Genomic DNA, 18,455 nt, shown 5'->3' on the forward strand with positions numbered 1-18,455 from the left:
TGTGCAGGCATACACATATACATATAAATAAAAATAAATGAAGTGGGGGCTGGAGAGATGGCTCAGTGGTTAAGAGCACTTGCTGCCTTTCCAAAGGACCAGAGTTTGATTCCCAGCACCCACGTCAGGTGGCTCACAACCACCTGGAACTCTAGCTCCTGGGGATCCCATGCCTTCTTCTGGCTTCTGTGGGCATCTGTACACATGGGCCCATTCTCAGACTGACACACACATAAATAAGAACAAAATCTTAAAAATAAATAATATGTGTTCAGAAAACAAAAAACTACAATTTGGGGCTAAAGAGACGACGGCTCAGTGCTTAAGGGCAGCTGCTGTAGCACAGGTTCGGTCCCCAGCCCCCCATGACAACTCACAGCCATCTGTAACTCCAGTTCTAGGTGGTCCAGTGCCCTCTTCTGATCTCCGTGGCACCAGGCATGCATGTGATACACATACATACATGCAAGCAAAACATGCACACAAATAAAAGTAATCTAAACACTTAAAAGAAACACAATTCACTGGTATTTATAAATAAAAGTAACGAGACAGAGCCTACCATCCAGGAAAGAGGAAAGTCAGGAGCCTGTGACAAGAGCATGGTCAAGGCTGGGGGATGGCTCTGTGGCTAAAGCATTTGTCCTGGAAGCCTGACAACCCGAATCAACCCCCAGAACCCAGTGAAACCGGACACAGCAGGACACATCTGTAATCCTAGCCCAAAAGGAGGATCCTGGAAGCCTGGGCCAACTGGTCTGCTGTACCCAAAGGTGAACAGCAGACAGGCCTTGTCTCAAACCAAGTGGAGTCAAGGACACACACTGGCCACGTCTGGACTTCTGTGTGCATACACCTGAGCACACGCACACACAGATGAACCAACCAACCGACCAACACAGAGCCCACTCTCCACATTCGACTGCTAGCATTGGCCTAGCCTGCAAACCTCCTCCCCTGGGTGGGATACCAAGGCTGGCTTTACCTTTAGAGCACCACAAAGCTCCACCGTGTCTGCATCATCTACCACAGTGATTCGGAAGTTGGGTGTCTGCAGCAGCTCTTTGAACAGGAGGCCGTTCTGCATCACTTTGCTACCTAGAGGAGGGTTAGAAGAGCAGGAGGTTAGTGACGTGTCCTGTGTCCACTTCTACACCTAGCGAGGTTAAAGTGTTAGCTTTTATTACAAAAGTGACATGGGCCCTTCACACACACACACACACACACACACACACACACACACACACACACAAATTGTCAGGAAGGCACATAGCTATGGACACAAAACCATAGCTCTCACCTCTAAGTGAATGAGAGTTTCAAATGAGTGACCACGGCCAGGAAAACAGATTCAGGCTACCCCAAATACCATGTTCCACCATGGTAATAGTCTCATGAGCCATTCATTTATAGTTCCAGAACAGAAGAAAGTCAAGAATCAAGGCACTTTTCAAATAGACTGGTAGGGCTGGGTGGTGGTGGCGCATGCCTTTAATCCCAGCACTTAGGAGGCAGAGCCAGGTGAATCTCCGTGAGTTCGAGGCCAGCCTGGTCCACAGAGTGAGATCCAGGATAGGCACCAAAACTACATGAAGAAACCCTGTCTCGAAAAACAAAACAAAACAAACAAATAAACAAACACCAAAACCCAAAAACAAATAGACTGGTAGGAGCACCAGGAGGATTTCAGTGGAGTGCAGAAAGCTTTGTCACAGGCTTCAGGTGCCACTTGGTGACAGCTTAGCTTTTGGGTTGGTAGATGCCAGTGATCTGAAGTTGATGCATTCCAAAAGGTTTTACCCAGTAGTCAGAAGATGTTAGGGCAGACACACAGGTTGCTAATATGTGGCTGTAAAGGGGGCTAAAGACAGATAATTGGATCTATGCACTCCAAATCTCTTCAATAACTAAGTTCAATCAAGTCAGTCGGCCTTGCCAAATTTTTAACACAGGCGTGGCTTTTTTTTTTTTAAGGGTAAACTTCAGTTCAGATAACAGAAATAGAAAATAATGATATCTCTTGCCTAGCACTTGGGAGGTTTAGGCAAAGAGTATAGGAGTTCAAGGCCAGCCTATGTCACCTAACACTCTGTCTCAAAAATTAAAAGCAGTTGTAGGCTGGCAAGGTGGCCCAGTGGGTAGATGTGCTTGTTGTGAAAGCCTGGTGACTTGTGTTCCATCCATGTAAAGGTGAGAGGGAGAACCAACTCCACAGTGTCCTCTGACCTCCACATGTACCCTTGGCACAAACACCCACCCTACACAATAATAATTAATTCTGAAAAAAAAGAAAATTTAATTATCCCATAATACCAGAACCAATTATTTACAATTCAACAAATGACATCTGACATACATTTTTAATTTATTAAACTTGAAAAGTTTTTCTAGAAACAGCATGTAAGACCTATATGTATTTTAGAATCTGCTGTCCACAAATGCTATCGGATAGATACGCAGCCAGAAAACCTGCCTTGGCCACGGCCATGCTCCCCTCCTCTGGAGCAGGACATGAAGTGCCCAGTGCTCCTTGGCTTTCATGCACTCAACTGCTTTGATTCTTATGTGTTTTGGACACCTTTGATTAAACAGTAGTGTGATGGCTATTCTTGGTTGTCAACTTGACTATATCTGGAATGAACTATAATCCAGAAATGGAGGGCACACTGTGACACTATGATCGGATCTTTTTTTTTTTTTTTTTTTTTTTTTTTGAGACAGGGTTTCTCCGTGTAGTTTTGGTGCCTGTCCTGGATCTTGCTCTGTAGCCCAGGCTGGCCTCAAACTCACAGAGATCCACCTGGCTCTGCCTCCCAAGTGCTGGGATTAAAAGCGTGTACCACCACTGCCCTGCTATGATCCGGATCTTTGGGCAAGAAGACAATGTGCCTTTGATCCAGATCTTGAGGTGGGAAGACACACGCCTTTAATCCAGACCTTGCCCCTAGAAGGCACACCTTTCATCTGGGCCACACCTTCTGCTGGAAGTCTGTATAAGGACAGCAGAAGAAGGAAGGGTTGTTCTTAGCCTGCTTGCCCTCTCCTAGTCAGCACATCTGTTCCTTCTTCAGGACCCCAGCAGACCAGCTGTGACACCCAGCCTCGTGGGACTGCATAGCTACTAGATTCTTGGAGTTTCCATTCATAAATCATTCCAATAGATTCCCTTATATATATTTAGAGAGATTCATTCCATAAGTTCTGTGACTCTAGAAAACACTGACTAATATAAGTACAGTCAGGTGTGATGACACGCCTTTAATCCAGAGTCTGGAGGCAGAGGCAGGTGGATGTCTGTGAGTTCAAGGCCAGCCTGGTCTACTTAGTGAGACCCTGTCTCAAAAAATGAAACAAGAGAAACCATTAGAAATCAATCCTGGCGATCCATATGTTGCATGTAACCCTAGTGTCTGTGAGGCTCAGATAAGAGCCATGAGCTCCCGGTTAGCCTGGGCTGCATGGAGAATCTGGTTTCAAAAACACCAAACCACAACACTAGCAACAAAGGAAGACCAAACCAAAGGAAAACCTTACCCATAATGCCCCATGTGAAATCTGTTCTGACTGGTGGGGTGCGGTGGACTAGGCAAATCCCCTCCCCAGGTTCTAACTCAGGACCTCAGGCCACAAGCTGGCTGCAGCCATCAGGACACTGGAAAACCCCAGAAGACTCTAGCCCCAGGCTCTGCCTGTCTCCAGGTGGGAGACCAGCTGTTCCCAAGCTTGCCTGCACACGCCAGGAGCTTTAAAAACACAGGTAACCAGGCCGTGACCCAGATCCACTAAATCACAGCCCGGGAGTGGAACAGTGTGGCTAGCGTTTGAGACTCCCTTGGGGATTCGGACAGAAGCCAGGATTGCAGATCTTTGATTTAACCTCCTCCAGCTTCCTCCTGAGAAAAAACACCAGGTACTCTCAGGACGGCGGCAAAGTTAAGTAAAAATCAGAAAGAAAACGGCCTCGGTGGGAGCCAGGCTCCAGCCCCATAATTAAGAAGTCAGCTGACACTTACTGGTGTGTGTGTGTGTGTGTGTGTGTGTGTGTGTGAGTATGCTTGTGTAAGCGTGTGTCTCGTCTGTGCAAAGTACTGGCCTGTGTGTGTGGAGGCCAGAGGTGGGCAGTCCCCCCCCATTCCATATTATTTTTGAGATCACATATATGTCAGAAACAATGTTAGATATCTAGGGTGTGTGGCCCTAGCAGGACTTCTGTGAATAGAGTCATATTAGCTTTAAAAAGCACACAGGTTTGGTAAAATCAGGAGCATGGAAGGCATGTTCTCCACCAGGGGGCAGCAGCACACGCTATGACAGCATTTCCATCTGGTGCTGTCAATTATGCGTTTCCCCCTCCACAGAATTCACAAGTGAGCTGATACTCCTGACTCTACAGTTAAACATCCGCTGGTCCTTAACATCATCAATCCAGAGACCCAGAGGCTGGGGATGGAGCTCAGTGGAGAGCTTAGCATGCCCAAGGCCCAGCCTATCAAATAATAAGGTGAGCTAAAGGGGTGGCTCAGTGCTGAATACTTACGAGTTCAATTCCCAGCACCCAGGTCAGATGGTTTATAATTGCCCCTAAATCCAGCTCCAGGGGTATCCCATATCTCTGGCTTCTAAGGCAGCTGTATTATGTGTATACCACCCTTCCACATATATATAGATAAAAAATCTTTAAAGGCATGGAGGCCGGAAGTCAATATTGGGTTTCTTCCTCAATAACCGGTCACTTTTTTTTAAAGATTCATTTGCTTTATTTATAAATGTGTATGAGTGTTTTGCCTACATGTCTCTATGTGCACCATGTATGTGTCCATGGAGGCCAGAGAGGGCATTGGATCCCACTGAACTGAAGTTACAGGCATTTCTGAGCCTCCATGTAGATGTTGGGACCTGAACCTGGCTCTTTTATAAGAGCAATGAGTGCCGTGCCGTCTCTTCGGCCCCTCCAGCTCCTTTAGGAGTGGGTCTCTCGTGGACCCTGGAGCTCACTGATTGGCTAGGCTAGTTGGCCAGCCCTTGGGATCCTCCGGTCACTGCCTCCCCGTACTGGGGTCACAGACACCTGATTCAGTGCCTGCTTTTTTCACGGGCACGGGGGATCTGAACTCAGGTCCTCATGCATGCTCAGCAGACTCTTACCTATTGAACCATATCTCCAGCACCCTCTACCCTGCTCTCTATTGAGACAGGGTCATAGGTAGCCCAGGCTGGCCTCAAATTCACCATGTAGCTGAGGCTGGCCTTGAACTCCTAACTCTCCTGCCTCCATCTATTGGAATACTGGAATCACAGGCTTGAGTTCATAGGTAGAGCATGTGTGCAGCACTTATGAGGCCCTGAGCCTCCAGCACCAGAGCAGGGAAGAGAGGCAGAACCAAGTGTGGGCTGGGGAACAAGTAGGAATAATACAGGCTAAGCCCTGGCACTGCCAGGGCCCTCTGCGGCCTCACCAATGGTGGTCTCACAGAACTTCTCCGCAGCCACCTCACTGGCGATGTTGGCCCCCATCAGCACACTGATGTCAATGCCCATCTTCTCTCTGATGATGTCGGAGATGAGCTTCAGCCCTTCAGGGCCCTCGTCTATGCCCTGGAAGGATGCAGAGGAGTCAGGGGGACTGCAAATCAAAGAGGCAAGAGACACTTGTTTTATAAGTAGTCTTAGCTGGACGCAGTGACTCACACCTACGTCCCATCATACCTATAACCCAGCTGAGGCAGGAGGACTGCTCTGAGTTCAAGGCCAGCCTTGGCCATATTGGGAGTCAGCTTGGGATACGGATGAGACTCTGTCTCTATCAAATCCATGTAAGAATAGAATGAAGCAACTAGTTTTGGTAAGATGGTGTGGGAGACACAGAGGTCCCTGTGCTCACATATAAACACTAGGGGAACCAGGAATGAGAACACACGGGGTTATCTCATCAAATCGAGAGATATGTAACCTCTTTCCTGTCCACAAGGCTGGGAACAGATGTGGTTAACAGCCTGGTGACCTTTGCCCTATCTGTGTGGTGAAACCACACCAGATCCTCCCCAGGCCCTTATCCTGAGCTTGTTTTTCTCAGTCAATCTGGAGAACCAATCTTTGTGGAAAATGTCACGTGTACTTTACAAAGAGTTTTGATGTAGTCACGTCTTAGGCTTTATTGTGTACACAGGATTGAGTTAATTATCACTAGGAAATTTTTTCACCAAATTGTGCTAAGTTTAAATATGCCTAAAATAAATGATTTGGGGTCAGATTCTCAAAGTTTGAACCAACACTGGCTACTAAATCATGTTGAACCAGACTGCCTTCTTATCTCCTGAGAATCGGCACTCTCCTGGCCATGGTGTTTGCAGAGACCCCTACAAAGTGGTTCAGGTTACTTTGCAGAATGGGAGCTCTGGCCTGGAGGCCCTGAGAGCACACAGGCCCAGTGGCACCTTCCAGGGCTCCTGGAGGCTTCTAAGGAGCAGGCTACTGGGATGACAAGGGAGATCCTGATGCTGCACAGAAGGGACTGGGCCCATAGCATACGCTGTCCCCAAAGTCAGCTTCAGGCACCAAGGAAGACCCCAGTTTAGTCCCACCCATCACCAACAAGTGGAGAGTGGGTGGCACCTGTGAAGAGGGCAACCACACCGTCATCTGGCTCTGGGTGCATGGGTGTGGAACTTATTACAAGCTGATGCCACACCAGCTGATGCCACACCAGCTGGCCCAATCGGAAGGTGACATAAAGGTCCTTTTCTCTAGGGTGGGGGAGATAGATCTGTGCTTGGTTCCAGCTCCAGGGGGATCTGATGCCTCTGGCCTGTGAAGGCACCTGCACTCATGTGTACACACCCATCCTTAGACACACACATGTAATTAATAAAATAAATCTTGGCTGGCTACTGCATTGGCTACTCCCATAAGAGACAGGGTGAGGGTCTTCTCCAGGTTCCTCTTCTCCCATCGGACAGAACAGCTATGCTGAATGCCGTCAGCACCTCACTCAATTTTCTTTTACTAAATTAATTTTTATTGTGTATAAGTGTTTTGCCTGCATGTATGTCTACCATGTGTGTAGTACCCAAGAAGGCCAGAAGATGGCATCAATTCCCCTGGAATTGGAGTTAAAGACAGGAGCCTCTCGGTGGGTGCTAGGAATAAAACTTCAGCCCTCTGGTATGCACATGGTGATGGATTCCAGCATCACAAAACAGACAAAACAAAACAAACAAACAAAAGGAAAACACAGGAAGCCAACGGGTACCAGCATTCCACATTCTCTACTTCTGGTCTGCTGGGATGTGAGCTAGCAGCCGCCTGAATGCCGCTGCCTCCACACAGCTGTCCACAGCCATGCCTGCCTGGCCTCCTTGGCCATAAGGGAACACCTTGCCTCAAACAGTGAGCCTGAATAAATCTCTCCCTGCTGAAGTTGCTTCCTGTCAGGTGTTTAGTCATAACTGATGAGAGGGGCCTGACAGACCTTCTCAAGCAGAGGAAAGAGGGAGTGAATTCTGGAGGAACCGGGGTCCAGGGACATGCCTCCTGTCTGCTCTTCCTGGGTGGTTACCTTGATGAGCGTGATGCCTAGGGCCTTCTTGGGCACCCTGCCCGTGATCTCATCGCAGATCTTGTGAATGAACTGGTGGGGGATGACGAACACCAGCAGGTCTGCATCCTGCACAGCCTCGCTGAGATTCGGGACAGCAACCTGCAACAGAATGGGGGACAGATAACCCCTGCAGAGGTCTAGTCAGTCCACACCCTCGCCCCTTCAGAATGCACACTGCCGTGAGGTACTGCCGTCTCCACCCCCATTGTTCTAGGAAAAGGATCCTAACGTCCTTTTAATTAAGTGTTGCTTGCTCTTTCTCTTCAACGAGGCAGCCGAGCAGACGCCAACATGCAGATCTTTGTGAAGACCTTGACGGGCAAGACCATCACTCTAGAGGTTGAGCCCAGTGACACCATCGAGAATGTCAAGGCCAAGATCCAAGATAAGGAAGGCATCCCACCAGACCAGCAGAGGCTGATATTTGCTGGCAGGCAGCTGGAGGATGGCCGTACCCTGTCCAGAAAGAGTCCACCCTGCACCTGGTGCTGTGCCTGCGTGGTGGCATTATCGAGCTGTCCCTTCGTCAGCTCGCCCAGAAGTACAACTGTGACAAGATGATCTGCCGCAAGTGCTCTGCACGCCTGCACCCCCGTGCGGTCAACTGCTGCAAGAAGAAGGGCCGCCATACCAACAACCTGCGCCCCAAGAAGGAGGTCAAATAAAGCTGAGGCCATACCTGGCCCATGACCCAGGGACCATCAGGGGGAAAAATTTTTGCTCAATTTTAAAAATTACAACTTTATTTATTTATTGATATGTGTGTGTGTGTACATGTTGTGGCATGCATGTGGGGGGCAGAGGACAACTGAGGACTCCCCTTCTCTGTGTAGGTACTGGGGATCACACTCAGGTCGTCAGGCTTGGGTGCAGACACCTTTACCCACTGAGCCCTCTCACCTGCCCTGTTGTTCTTATTATTGTTTTTTGAGACAGGCTCACATTATGGCCCAGGCTACCCTGGAAGTCACCATGTAGCCTAGGCCATCCTCCTCCCTCAGCCTCTCTTTAATCCTGGATACCAAACTGTTAAGGCTGAAGGGTCAGGAGTCCTAAATTATCTTTGGCCACACATTGCAAGGTTGAGGCTAGCCTGGGCTACACAAGACTGTCTCAAAAGGTCAAAAACCAAACCAGACCCAACCCCACTGATGTATGTAGACAAACGGATTTTAATCTTGATGAGAGCAGTGTTTTTAAAGACTGGCAGAGCTCAGCAGACAAAGATGAGAGACAATGAAGAGCAACTCAGAATGTGCTGTGCTCAGTGACTCCCGTGTCACACTGGGGCCAGCTGAAGAGCCCTCGCCTGGCCAAGCTCCAAACACGAGGTCCTGGCGGAGAGCAGTGAAGCCAGATCGACCACTGCTCTCCAATGACAGGGAATGACAAGTGTCCTCTCCATTCAGGTCTAGGGAAGCCACACTCTCAGGCCAGCCAGCTGTTAGTGAGCCAGTGGTGAAGATGGCCATCAAAGTCGGGCAGTCGCTGTCCTGAGCGGGGGCCCTCAGGCAGGGCTAGGTGTGCGGTGCGTTAGGACCCACACAAGGTAGACTTGGACTCTGAAGTCATGGCCTCACCGGTAGACATGCACAGCAGTGCTGGGCTAGGAACGGGCTCAGTTGCAGAGAGCCTTCTCGGGATGTGTGAAGCCCTGAGTTTGATTCCCAGCACCACATAAACCAGGGGTGGCGGGCTGTGGAGAGGAGGCAGGAAGATCAGGAGTTGAATCGTCCTCAGCTCCATACCAAATTCGAAATCATGGGAGCTAGTGTCCAGGGGTGCTGGAGAGACTGCTCAGCAGTTCCAGTGGCTCTTGTGGAGGACCAGGGTTCAATTCTCAGCACCCACATGGTGGCTCACAACCATCTATAACTCCTGTTCCAGTGGGTCCAGCACCTTCTTCTGACCTCCATAGGCACCAGGCATGATGTGGTGCACAGACATACATGCAAAAGGCAAAACACCCACACACATCAAATCTTTTCTTTTTTTTAAAGATTTGTTTATTATGTATACCAAAGAGGGTGCCAGATCTCATTACAGATGGTTGTGAGCCACCATGTGGTTGCTGGGAATTGAACTCAGGACCTCTGGAAGAGCAGTCGGTGCTCTTAACCTCTAAGCCATCTCTCCAGCCCTACACATAAAATCTTAAAAAAAAAAAAAAAAAAAAGGTTTAGTTAAAAGGAAAATTAGAGCCGGGCAGTGGTGGCGCATGCCTTTAATCCCAGCTCTTGGGAGGCAGAGGCAGGCAGACCTCTGTGAGTTTGAGGTCAACCTGGTCATGAAGCAAGTTCCAGGGCAGCCAGGGCTACACAGAAAAACTCTTAAAAAAAAAAAAAAAAAAAGCCAGCAATCCTGTGTATGTACTTCCTCAACTCACAAGGAGACAGGTGCTTAAAATGAGCCTTTAGGTAGTTACAGAAGCCACAGGGGAGAGAGGGCCTAGAGGGGAGAGAGGGCCATACACATGTTGTGACCTTAAGGTTCCAGTCTGGGTACAGATGGTTCCCAGGAGCACTATCAAGAACAGAGGTCACATAAATGTCCACTCCTGAGAGCAAATGGTCTTTTGGATGCAAGACATTAACAGAGCCCTAGGAATGGGCCTTTCCTCCTGTCTCCGTTCAGCCTGGCAGGGAGGTGATCAGTGAGGACGCCCCACTGCCATATCTGATGCTTGCTGCTCCTCAGTTCACGCAGCGCACAGGCTCTTGCTCCTTAGAACCACCCCGTGGATGATTCATATTAAGATGCATGGCCCCAGGGCACAGATTTATAATCTCAGCTACTCAGGAGGGTGAGGCAGGAGGATGGAAAGTTCAAGGCCTGTCTGGGCAACACAGGAAGATCATATCTCAAAATAAAAAGGAAAAGCACCAGGGTAGGTAGTCTGGGTACCTAGAAAGTCAAAAGCGGAAAGCCAGAGTTATAGGCATGGGGTAGATGGAAGGAGCAAGTTCCTTGGTGACTGGCATAAGGAAAGAGCAGGACAGTGAGGTGCCTGGCCCACAGAGAAGGAGCCAGACTGGACCGCATAGACCCTCTCTCAACCCCCTAACTCCCCTGCCCCAGTAAGCAGGTATGAAGCCCTGGGTTTGATTCTCAGCACAGCATGACCTAAAGCTGTGGTGCTAGTACTTGGGAGGTGAAAGCAGGAAGACCAGAAAAGTTCAGTGTCATATGTATGTGAGGCCAGCCTGGGCTACATGCAGTGTCATAAGTGTGTGAGGCCAGCCTGGGCTACATGCATGCATGTTGTGGGATGGGGAAAGGCCTAAAAACTCAAAAGAAACAAATGTTAATTAACTAACGAAACTATCAACGGGAAGGGCTCTAATCCAATATGGCTGCTGTCCTGGTAAGAGGGAGTAATGAGGGTGGGTGGGGTAGCTGGATCATTAAGAGAACTTGCTGCTCTTCCAAGAGGACTGGAGTTCGGATCCTAGCATCGCCTAGTTCACAACCTCTTGTAACTCCAGCTCCAAAGGAGCCAGTGACCTCTTCTGACCTGGAAGCACACCTGGGCACAGAGCACACATTTTTAAGAGGTAGTAACAACAGTTTCCACAGAAGAAACACAGGCCCTGTCTCAAAGAACAAACTGACCAGAATCCAAGAAAAGCAGAGCCAGTCAAGTGACAATAGAGACCGGGAGAAAGGGAGGTCACTTGGCCTAGTCCAGGTCCCCTTGCCGCTCAGAGGATCACAGCCTGGAGAATGAACCAAATGTGCCCCCGCCACCACCAAGTCTTACCACATTTTCTGGCAGCTTGTGTCCGGGGAGATATTTCACGTTTTCGTGGTCATTGTTGATGATGTCTGTCAGCTTCCTCCCGTTAACGGTCTCTTCGAAGACCCACATCTTGACTGTGGAGGCGAACTTCTGCAGGTTCTTTACATTATTTCCAATGATTTTTGCAACAGCTGATCCCCTGTAATAAGACCACAGAAGAGGAAAAAAAATTAAACTTATTTGAGAAGAGAAAAAGCATTTGACTGAAATGCAGGACTCTTGCGTTTTGATTCTGAGACCTCTGAATCAGCTCAAGGTGAGTGACATGGGGACTCAGTTGTTCTCATAGGAAGTCCCCCTTCAACCCACCCTATTATCAGGAAAATGCCAGCATTTGGTACAAAGTTTCAAAATAAACCAGAAGCTTGGGGTATAGCTCAGTCAGTAGAGTGCCTGCCTAGCATGCACAAAGCCCTGGGTTCGATCTCCAGCTCTGCTTAGACCAGGAGTTGGTGGCACAAGCCTGTCATCTCAGCACTTAGAGGGTAGAATTAGAGCAGAATTTCAGGGTCATCCTTAGCTACATGGAGAGCTGAGGGCAGCCTGGGAGACAGGAGACCCTGTCTCAAAAAACCAAAACACTCCTGAATCTACTAAGACCCAACCTATCTTGGCAAGTGTCACAAGTGGAACAGAAATTCTGGGAAAATGTGGGAAGGTCCCAGAGGGGGTTTGGAGTCTATAACGAGGCTTCGCTATATCTCAGATCAATCAAGGAAATTAAAATATAGCCACTGTGAAATTAACTGTGTCCCGATACACTGCAGCAGGGCCTCCTCTGTGTGAGAATGGAGACACCTCCACAAAAGGAAACAGGGCATAGGGTGGGTCCCCATCACTCACACCCCACATCTCCTGATGGCCTCCAGCTCCCAAGTTCCCTTCCTGCTTTGATATTCAGTGACCGAGTTCTAAAATCCTAAGTAGTTCCCACGGCCCTCGGTGGCCCAGGGCTGTGGCAGGGCTGGTGGTGCAGGGCTGGTGGTCCTGGTCACTGTACCCTTGTGTCAGGCTGTGATGGGCACCTGAGCTGAACGGCTTCCGTCTGTGGAGTCTGAAGCGAGAACTGCTGTTTAGAGAAGGCTCCTGGTGTGGACGAAGGGGTAAAGCTGTGGTAAAGGAAGGAAGGAGGTGTGCTAGTTCCTCCCTGTAACTTCAGCGTCTAGGAGGCTGAGCCAGAAAGATGTCCATCATGGACACAGTGGGTCCCAGGCCAACCTGGGTGACAGACTCAGACCCGATCTCAAAACTCAAGCAAAGGCGATGAAGAGCCCTCGAGAATTTTAAGATTGTGTATGTTCACAAGAGTGTGAGAGCACACCTGTGTGCAAGTGTGCAAGCAGTGCTGCTGGTGAGAGGCAGACGGACACAAGGCAGTGGGCAGAGGCCTGACTCAGTTACGTGGTGGGGAGGCTCCAGATGGGCCTCGCCTGGGAAGGGGCTGAGCAGCCTCAGGGAAGTCCCTGGAGTCAAGGCCAGTCCAGAGTATAAAACCCAACTCCCCACCCAAGCAAGGATTATCTTAAGCCTTAGGCCTCAAGACACACACTAACTCAATCAACTCGGCAATGCTCTGCAAGTGAAATTTGTGATTCCAGCACTGGGAAGTGGAGCTAGGGGGAAATCAGGCATTGAAGGTCATCCTCAGCCACCTTGGGAGTTGGAGGCTAACCTGGGCTACAAGAGGCTTCTTTTAAAAGACAAAAAAAACCCAAATAGGAAACAGAGTGTGAGGTCTAGACCAGCCTGGGACTACACAGTGAGACCTTTTCTTTTCCTTTTCTCCTTCCTTCCTTCCTTCCTTCCTCCCTCCTTCCCCCTCTTTCTTTCTTTCTTTCTTTCTTTCTTTCTTTCTTTCTTTCTTTCTTTCTTTCTTTCTTTCTCTCTCTCTCTCTCTCTCTCTCTCTCTCTCTCTCTCTCTCTCTCTTCCTCCCTCCCTCCCTCCCTCCCTCCCTCCCTGCCTTTCTTAAAGGTTTTTTGAGACAGGGTTTCTCTGTGTAGCCCTGGCTGTCCTGGAACTCACTCTGTAGACCAGGCTGGCCTGGAACTCAGAGATCCACCTGTCTCTGCTAAGATTAAAGGAGTGTGCCACCACCACCCAGCTGTGAGACCTTTTCTTAAAATAACAACAGCAACAACAAACCCAAATTAATACTAAGCAAAAAACCCAGCCAACCAAATAAATAAGGGCACTGGAGACGTGGCTCAGTGGTTAAGAGCACTGGCTGCTTTTGCCGAGGAGTCAGGTTCAATTCCCAGCATGCACATGGTGACTCACAATCACCTGTAACTTCAGTTGCAGGGGATCCGTGATGCTTGCTTTTGATTTTGACTGTACCAGGCACATACCCAGCCATGCTTGCAGGGAAAACACCCACAGGTGAAATAAGAACCATAAAAATAAGTCAGTGGAACATGGGTGGATTTTTGGTATAAGGTCTCAGTCTTTATACCAGTCCATAGGAGAGACACATTGTCCCCACTTCACAGATGAAAAAATGGAGGCTAAGAGAGTACAGATGTGACCCAAAGTGACCCTGTGATCACCAAGAGGCAGGAGTTCAAGCCCAGATCTGTTTCCCATGAGCCCTTTCCTGTTCACTCCTAGTTGCTCTGGTCTTAAGTCGAACTGCTTCCTGATAATACATGCATAGACCCCAAGCTGTGTGCAGGGAGGGGAGGGGAGGGGAAGTCACAGGTCTGTGCCCTCCTGGAGCCTAGACACTGGGACATGGAGAATGACGACGCCCCAGCATGGTGGCTGTTGTGTGAACCTTTTCCCTGGGGAGATAGAAACAGCTGCTTGCTACCAACAGGACACCAGTGACAAACCAAAGCAGATTCCAAACCCAGCCTGGGGGAACCACTGGGTTTATTGGGCTCCTTTATATAGTGAGGGGCTAATGAAGGGAGCATGGGTGAGCAGAGAGCCACATCCCCACGAAGTCTCACCTCTAGCTTATATAGACGAAGCCTTCCACTCAGTAAACCTTATAACCTCTAAATATTGTTTTCTTGAGACCAGGGCAAACGGGATCGAACCGGAAAGGGCTCTTGGGAAACAGATCTGAGCTAGAACTCGGCCTCATGGTGCTCACAGGGTGTGCAGTGTGGTGGCAGTGGCTGAGCAGGTGAAGATACTTGGCACACAAACCCGATGGCTTGAGTTTGATGTCCACAACCCACAGTGGAAGGAGAAAGCCAGCTCCGGAAAGTTGTCTTTTGACCTCCACATGGGTGTCATGACATACCCTTGCTGGCATGCTCACACATGCCAGCACACACTTACACATAAACACACTAAAAAACATTTTTAAATGTGCAAAGCTCTGTGCTTGATTCCTAGCACTGAAATAAGGAAAATAAAAAGAAAGGGGCTGGAGCTGTAGTTCAGCTGGTAGACAGCTTGCCTAGAATATACAAAGTCCTGGGTTTCATCCTCAGCATCCCTAAACCAGGTATGATGGTGCACACTGTAATCCTAGCACTTGGTAGAGGCAGAAGGATTGGGAGTTCAAGGCCATTTCAAGTTAAAGGCCAGACTGATGCCCCATCTCAAAGAAAGAAGCGTGAAGAGAGACTAGACTGCAGGGGACAGAGAGAAGGCTGCTAAAGAGTCAGCCTGAGGATGGGCAGACCAGCATCTGTCTGGTACCCACCAGCATCATGAAGTTTCCAATACCTCATTAACACTACCCCTTTCAAGGCAGGTTCTGGAGGGTTTGCTGTGGAATAATCCTCTTGTACACTATAAAGATTTGTCACTCGAATTGGTTTAATAAAACACTGATTGGGCAGTAGCTGGGCAGGAAGTGAGGCGGGAAAGCCAAACTGAGAATGATGGGAAGAAGGAGGCGGAGTCAGGAGTCTCCAGCCAGATGCAGAGGAAGCAAGATGAGAATGTCATACTGAGAAAAGGTACCAAGCCATGTGGCTAAACATAGATAAGAATTATGGGTTAATTTAAGTGTAAGAGCTAGTTAGTAATAAGCCTGAGCTACCAGCCGAGCACTTATAAGTAATATTAAACCTCTGAGTGTTTATTTGAAAACTGGCAGGCAGGAGAGAAAAGCCTCTGATTACAAGGGTTGGCTGGGGTTGGAGGTAAGGACCACCTAACTGAGATCATGGTGGAAAAGTACAATTCAGAAAACCCCCCTCTCCAGGGTGTGAATCTGATGGGGAGGATCTTTGGCTTCAGTTTCTTCATGTAAGGAACTGATGACAGGGTGGTCCAGATGGCTCAGTGTGTAAAGGCACCAGTCAGGAAGCCTGATGACTTGAGTTCTGTCTCTAGGAAGGAGAGAACTGACTTCTACAAATTGTTCTCTGACCTCCATTGTGGAGTGCACCCTCACCCTTTAAATAAATAAATAAATAAATAAATAAATAAATAAATAAATAAATAATGTAATTTAAGGGCTGGAGTGGTCAAGAGTACTGGCCGCTCTTCCAGAAGACCAGGGTTTGAGTCCCAGTACTCACACGGAGCTCACAATTGTCTGTCTCTCCAGCCCCAGGGATCTGGCCTCTTTGAATAACATAGGTATATTGTACACAGACATACATGCAGGCACAACAACACCATATGCATAAAATAAAAATAAAGGTACACATTTTTTAATGCAATTTAAAATTTTGTAAAGTAAATATATAAAGGGAGTTATATCACACTCTGGATTTACTAATGGGCTCTGGGGATACATCTATCTATCTATCTATCTATCTATCTATCTATCTATCTATCTAGTCCTCATGCTTGCAGGGTAAGCACTTTTACCAACTGAGCCATCTCCCAGCCCCTTGCTTTCTCCTTTAACCAAAAAGGAAAGGGATCTAGAGAGAATGAGCATGTAACCACACTGTCCATGACCTGAGTTCCCATCCCTCCCAGGCCTGTGCTGAGCTGTGTGGAGCATTATGAATAATCCCATCTCACCACCCAGGCAGAACCATGGTCAACACTGTGTGTGATTCTCTGCAGTTAAAGGCTTTTAAAGTACAATCAAGTACCAGAGAATTAGATACAAATGTGAAAAGTCAAAGATTTTAAGAATAGATTTGACTTGGTGCAATGTTTATTTGCTCTCCGAGTAGAGAAGCTTTCCAAGTTTTAAACCAAAAGAGGAAACCACAGAGACACCACAGAGACGGTGTGTGTGTGTGTGTGTGTGTGTGTGTGTGTGTGTGTGTGTGTGTGAATGTGAGCACTTCACTTAAAGGAAAGGAGGATCACGACAGACAGGGCTTCGGGTGACTGCAGAGGGCGCTGCTCACTTCAACAAGAGGCATATGGCTGGGGATGTGGCTCGGTTGGTAGTGTGCACCCTAGAGCGATGCCCTGGACTCCATCCCCAGCACCGCATAAACTGGTTTTCTAGGCAGCAAGTTCCTTTACCTGCTAAACCTTCTTGTCAGCCTCCTCCCACCCCCATTTCCCAGTTGCAACAGAGTATCACATGGTGCAGGCTGGTCTCTAACTCCATTGGTAGCTGAAGACCTGAGGATGAGCTTGAACTTCCATTTTTCTGTCTCCACCTCCCCAGAGCCAGGATCCCAGGTTTGTGCCCAGGGTCTCCTTCACACTAGACGAGCATTCTGCCAACTGAGTGTCATCAGCTATATACAGACTATATATCATCTATGTGTCAGCAGACAAACCATAGTGAGAAGAGAACAATGGAATCCAGCTCTGTAAGATACTTCCTACGACCCGCATCTATCAATTAAGAAACCCAGTGAAAGGCTGGGAGACGGCTCTTGGATGAAGAACTTGCCACACAAGTGTGAATACTTGTTCAGATCTCCAGAACCCACAAAGCCAGGAGGTGAGGGGACCACTTGACATACCAGTTCATGAGAGGCAGAGACTGGAGATCCCAGGGCAAGCTGTGTGGCTAGACAAACCAGAATGTGTAAGCTCTAGGCTTAGGCATGGAGACCCCGAAATGAAAGATGACATCTGACACCAACTTCAGGCTTTCCACGTGCACACACCATGTGAACGTGAATATACAGATGCATGAATATACAGATGCATGCACTGCTGTGGATATCGCTCTGTATAAAAAAATGCTGTGAGACATGTCTGCTCCTGGCAGTACCGATTTACTTCAGAGAGGAGGATGGGCATCAAAGACACTCTATATGGAGTTTATCTTGTTCTTGGCAAAATTAGCCATTTGGGCAAGAAACTGTTCTTGCCTGGACTGCTTGATCAACTAGACATGCAGGACCCATAGGAAGGTGACCACTTGAAACTTTGCTTGGCAAAATGGTCCTTCAGGTTCCTGCTTCCAGAGGAAACTGCCAGGCATTCTACAGGACACAGAGAAAAGTGACTAAGAGACTCTAGACCTGTGGGCTGAAGACAGATGCCCCAACTTTACAAAAAACCTTTGGATGACTGTCCAGGCTGCCAGCTGTCTCTGTCCACTCTCGCAAGACTCTTGAAAGTTGCTTGTGTTCTTTCTCCCATTTTCCAGGTAATATCATATCCTTCTGAGGTCTTTTGATGTAGTTGAAGACTAGATAGTTATAATTTTTCTTAGTTATGATAAGAGATAAGTTAAATATGAAACCTTAGACTCACAAATACAAGATAGATAGGATATCTTCTTTAATTTTGGCCAAATACAAATAGACTAGATATTATAACTGTAATTCTTGCTTGATAATTGTTTTGTTATATGTAATTTTACTTAGTGAAGTTAAAACCTTCCTTTTGAAAAAAGAAAGGGGGAAGTGCTGGTGGATATTGCTCCGTATAAATAAAATGCTGATTGGCCAGTAGCCAGGCAGAAGTATAGGTGGAACAAGCAGAGAAGAGAATTCTGTGAACAGGCTGACTCAGAGAGACGCTGCCAGCCACCGCCATGACAAGCAAGATGTAAGGTATCGGTAAGCCACGAGGCAACTTATAGACTAATAGAAATGGGTTAATTTAAGATATAAGAACAGGGCTGGAGAGATGGCTCAGAGGTTAAGAGGTCCTGAGTTCAATTCCCAGCAACCACATGGTGCTCACAACCATCTGTAATGAAATCTGGTGCCCTCTTC

General features: G+C 48.1%; 1 protein-coding gene and 1 pseudogene across 1 annotated transcript in view; one reads left to right on the plus strand and one right to left on the minus strand.

Annotated features, from left to right (window-relative positions):
* Gpd1l (glycerol-3-phosphate dehydrogenase 1 like) overlaps positions 1 to 18,455 on the minus strand; it is a 41,978-nt gene that overhangs the window by 15,152 nt on the left and 8,371 nt on the right. The window contains exons 2-5 of the mRNA XM_059268824.1: positions 11,358 to 11,535; positions 7,556 to 7,696; positions 5,457 to 5,595; positions 986 to 1,098 (exon numbers count right to left, since the gene is read on the minus strand). Coding sequence (XP_059124807.1) covers positions 986 to 1,098; positions 5,457 to 5,595; positions 7,556 to 7,696; positions 11,358 to 11,535 — 571 coding nt within the window. The remainder of the gene's footprint in view (positions 1 to 985; positions 1,099 to 5,456; positions 5,596 to 7,555; positions 7,697 to 11,357; positions 11,536 to 18,455) is intronic.
* LOC131915494 (ubiquitin-ribosomal protein eL40 fusion protein-like) lies at positions 7,865 to 8,262 on the plus strand (annotated as a pseudogene).

Source organism: Peromyscus eremicus, chromosome 7, assembly GCF_949786415.1.
Source record: "Peromyscus eremicus chromosome 7, PerEre_H2_v1, whole genome shotgun sequence".
Classification (NCBI taxonomy): domain Eukaryota; kingdom Metazoa; phylum Chordata; class Mammalia; order Rodentia; family Cricetidae; genus Peromyscus; species Peromyscus eremicus.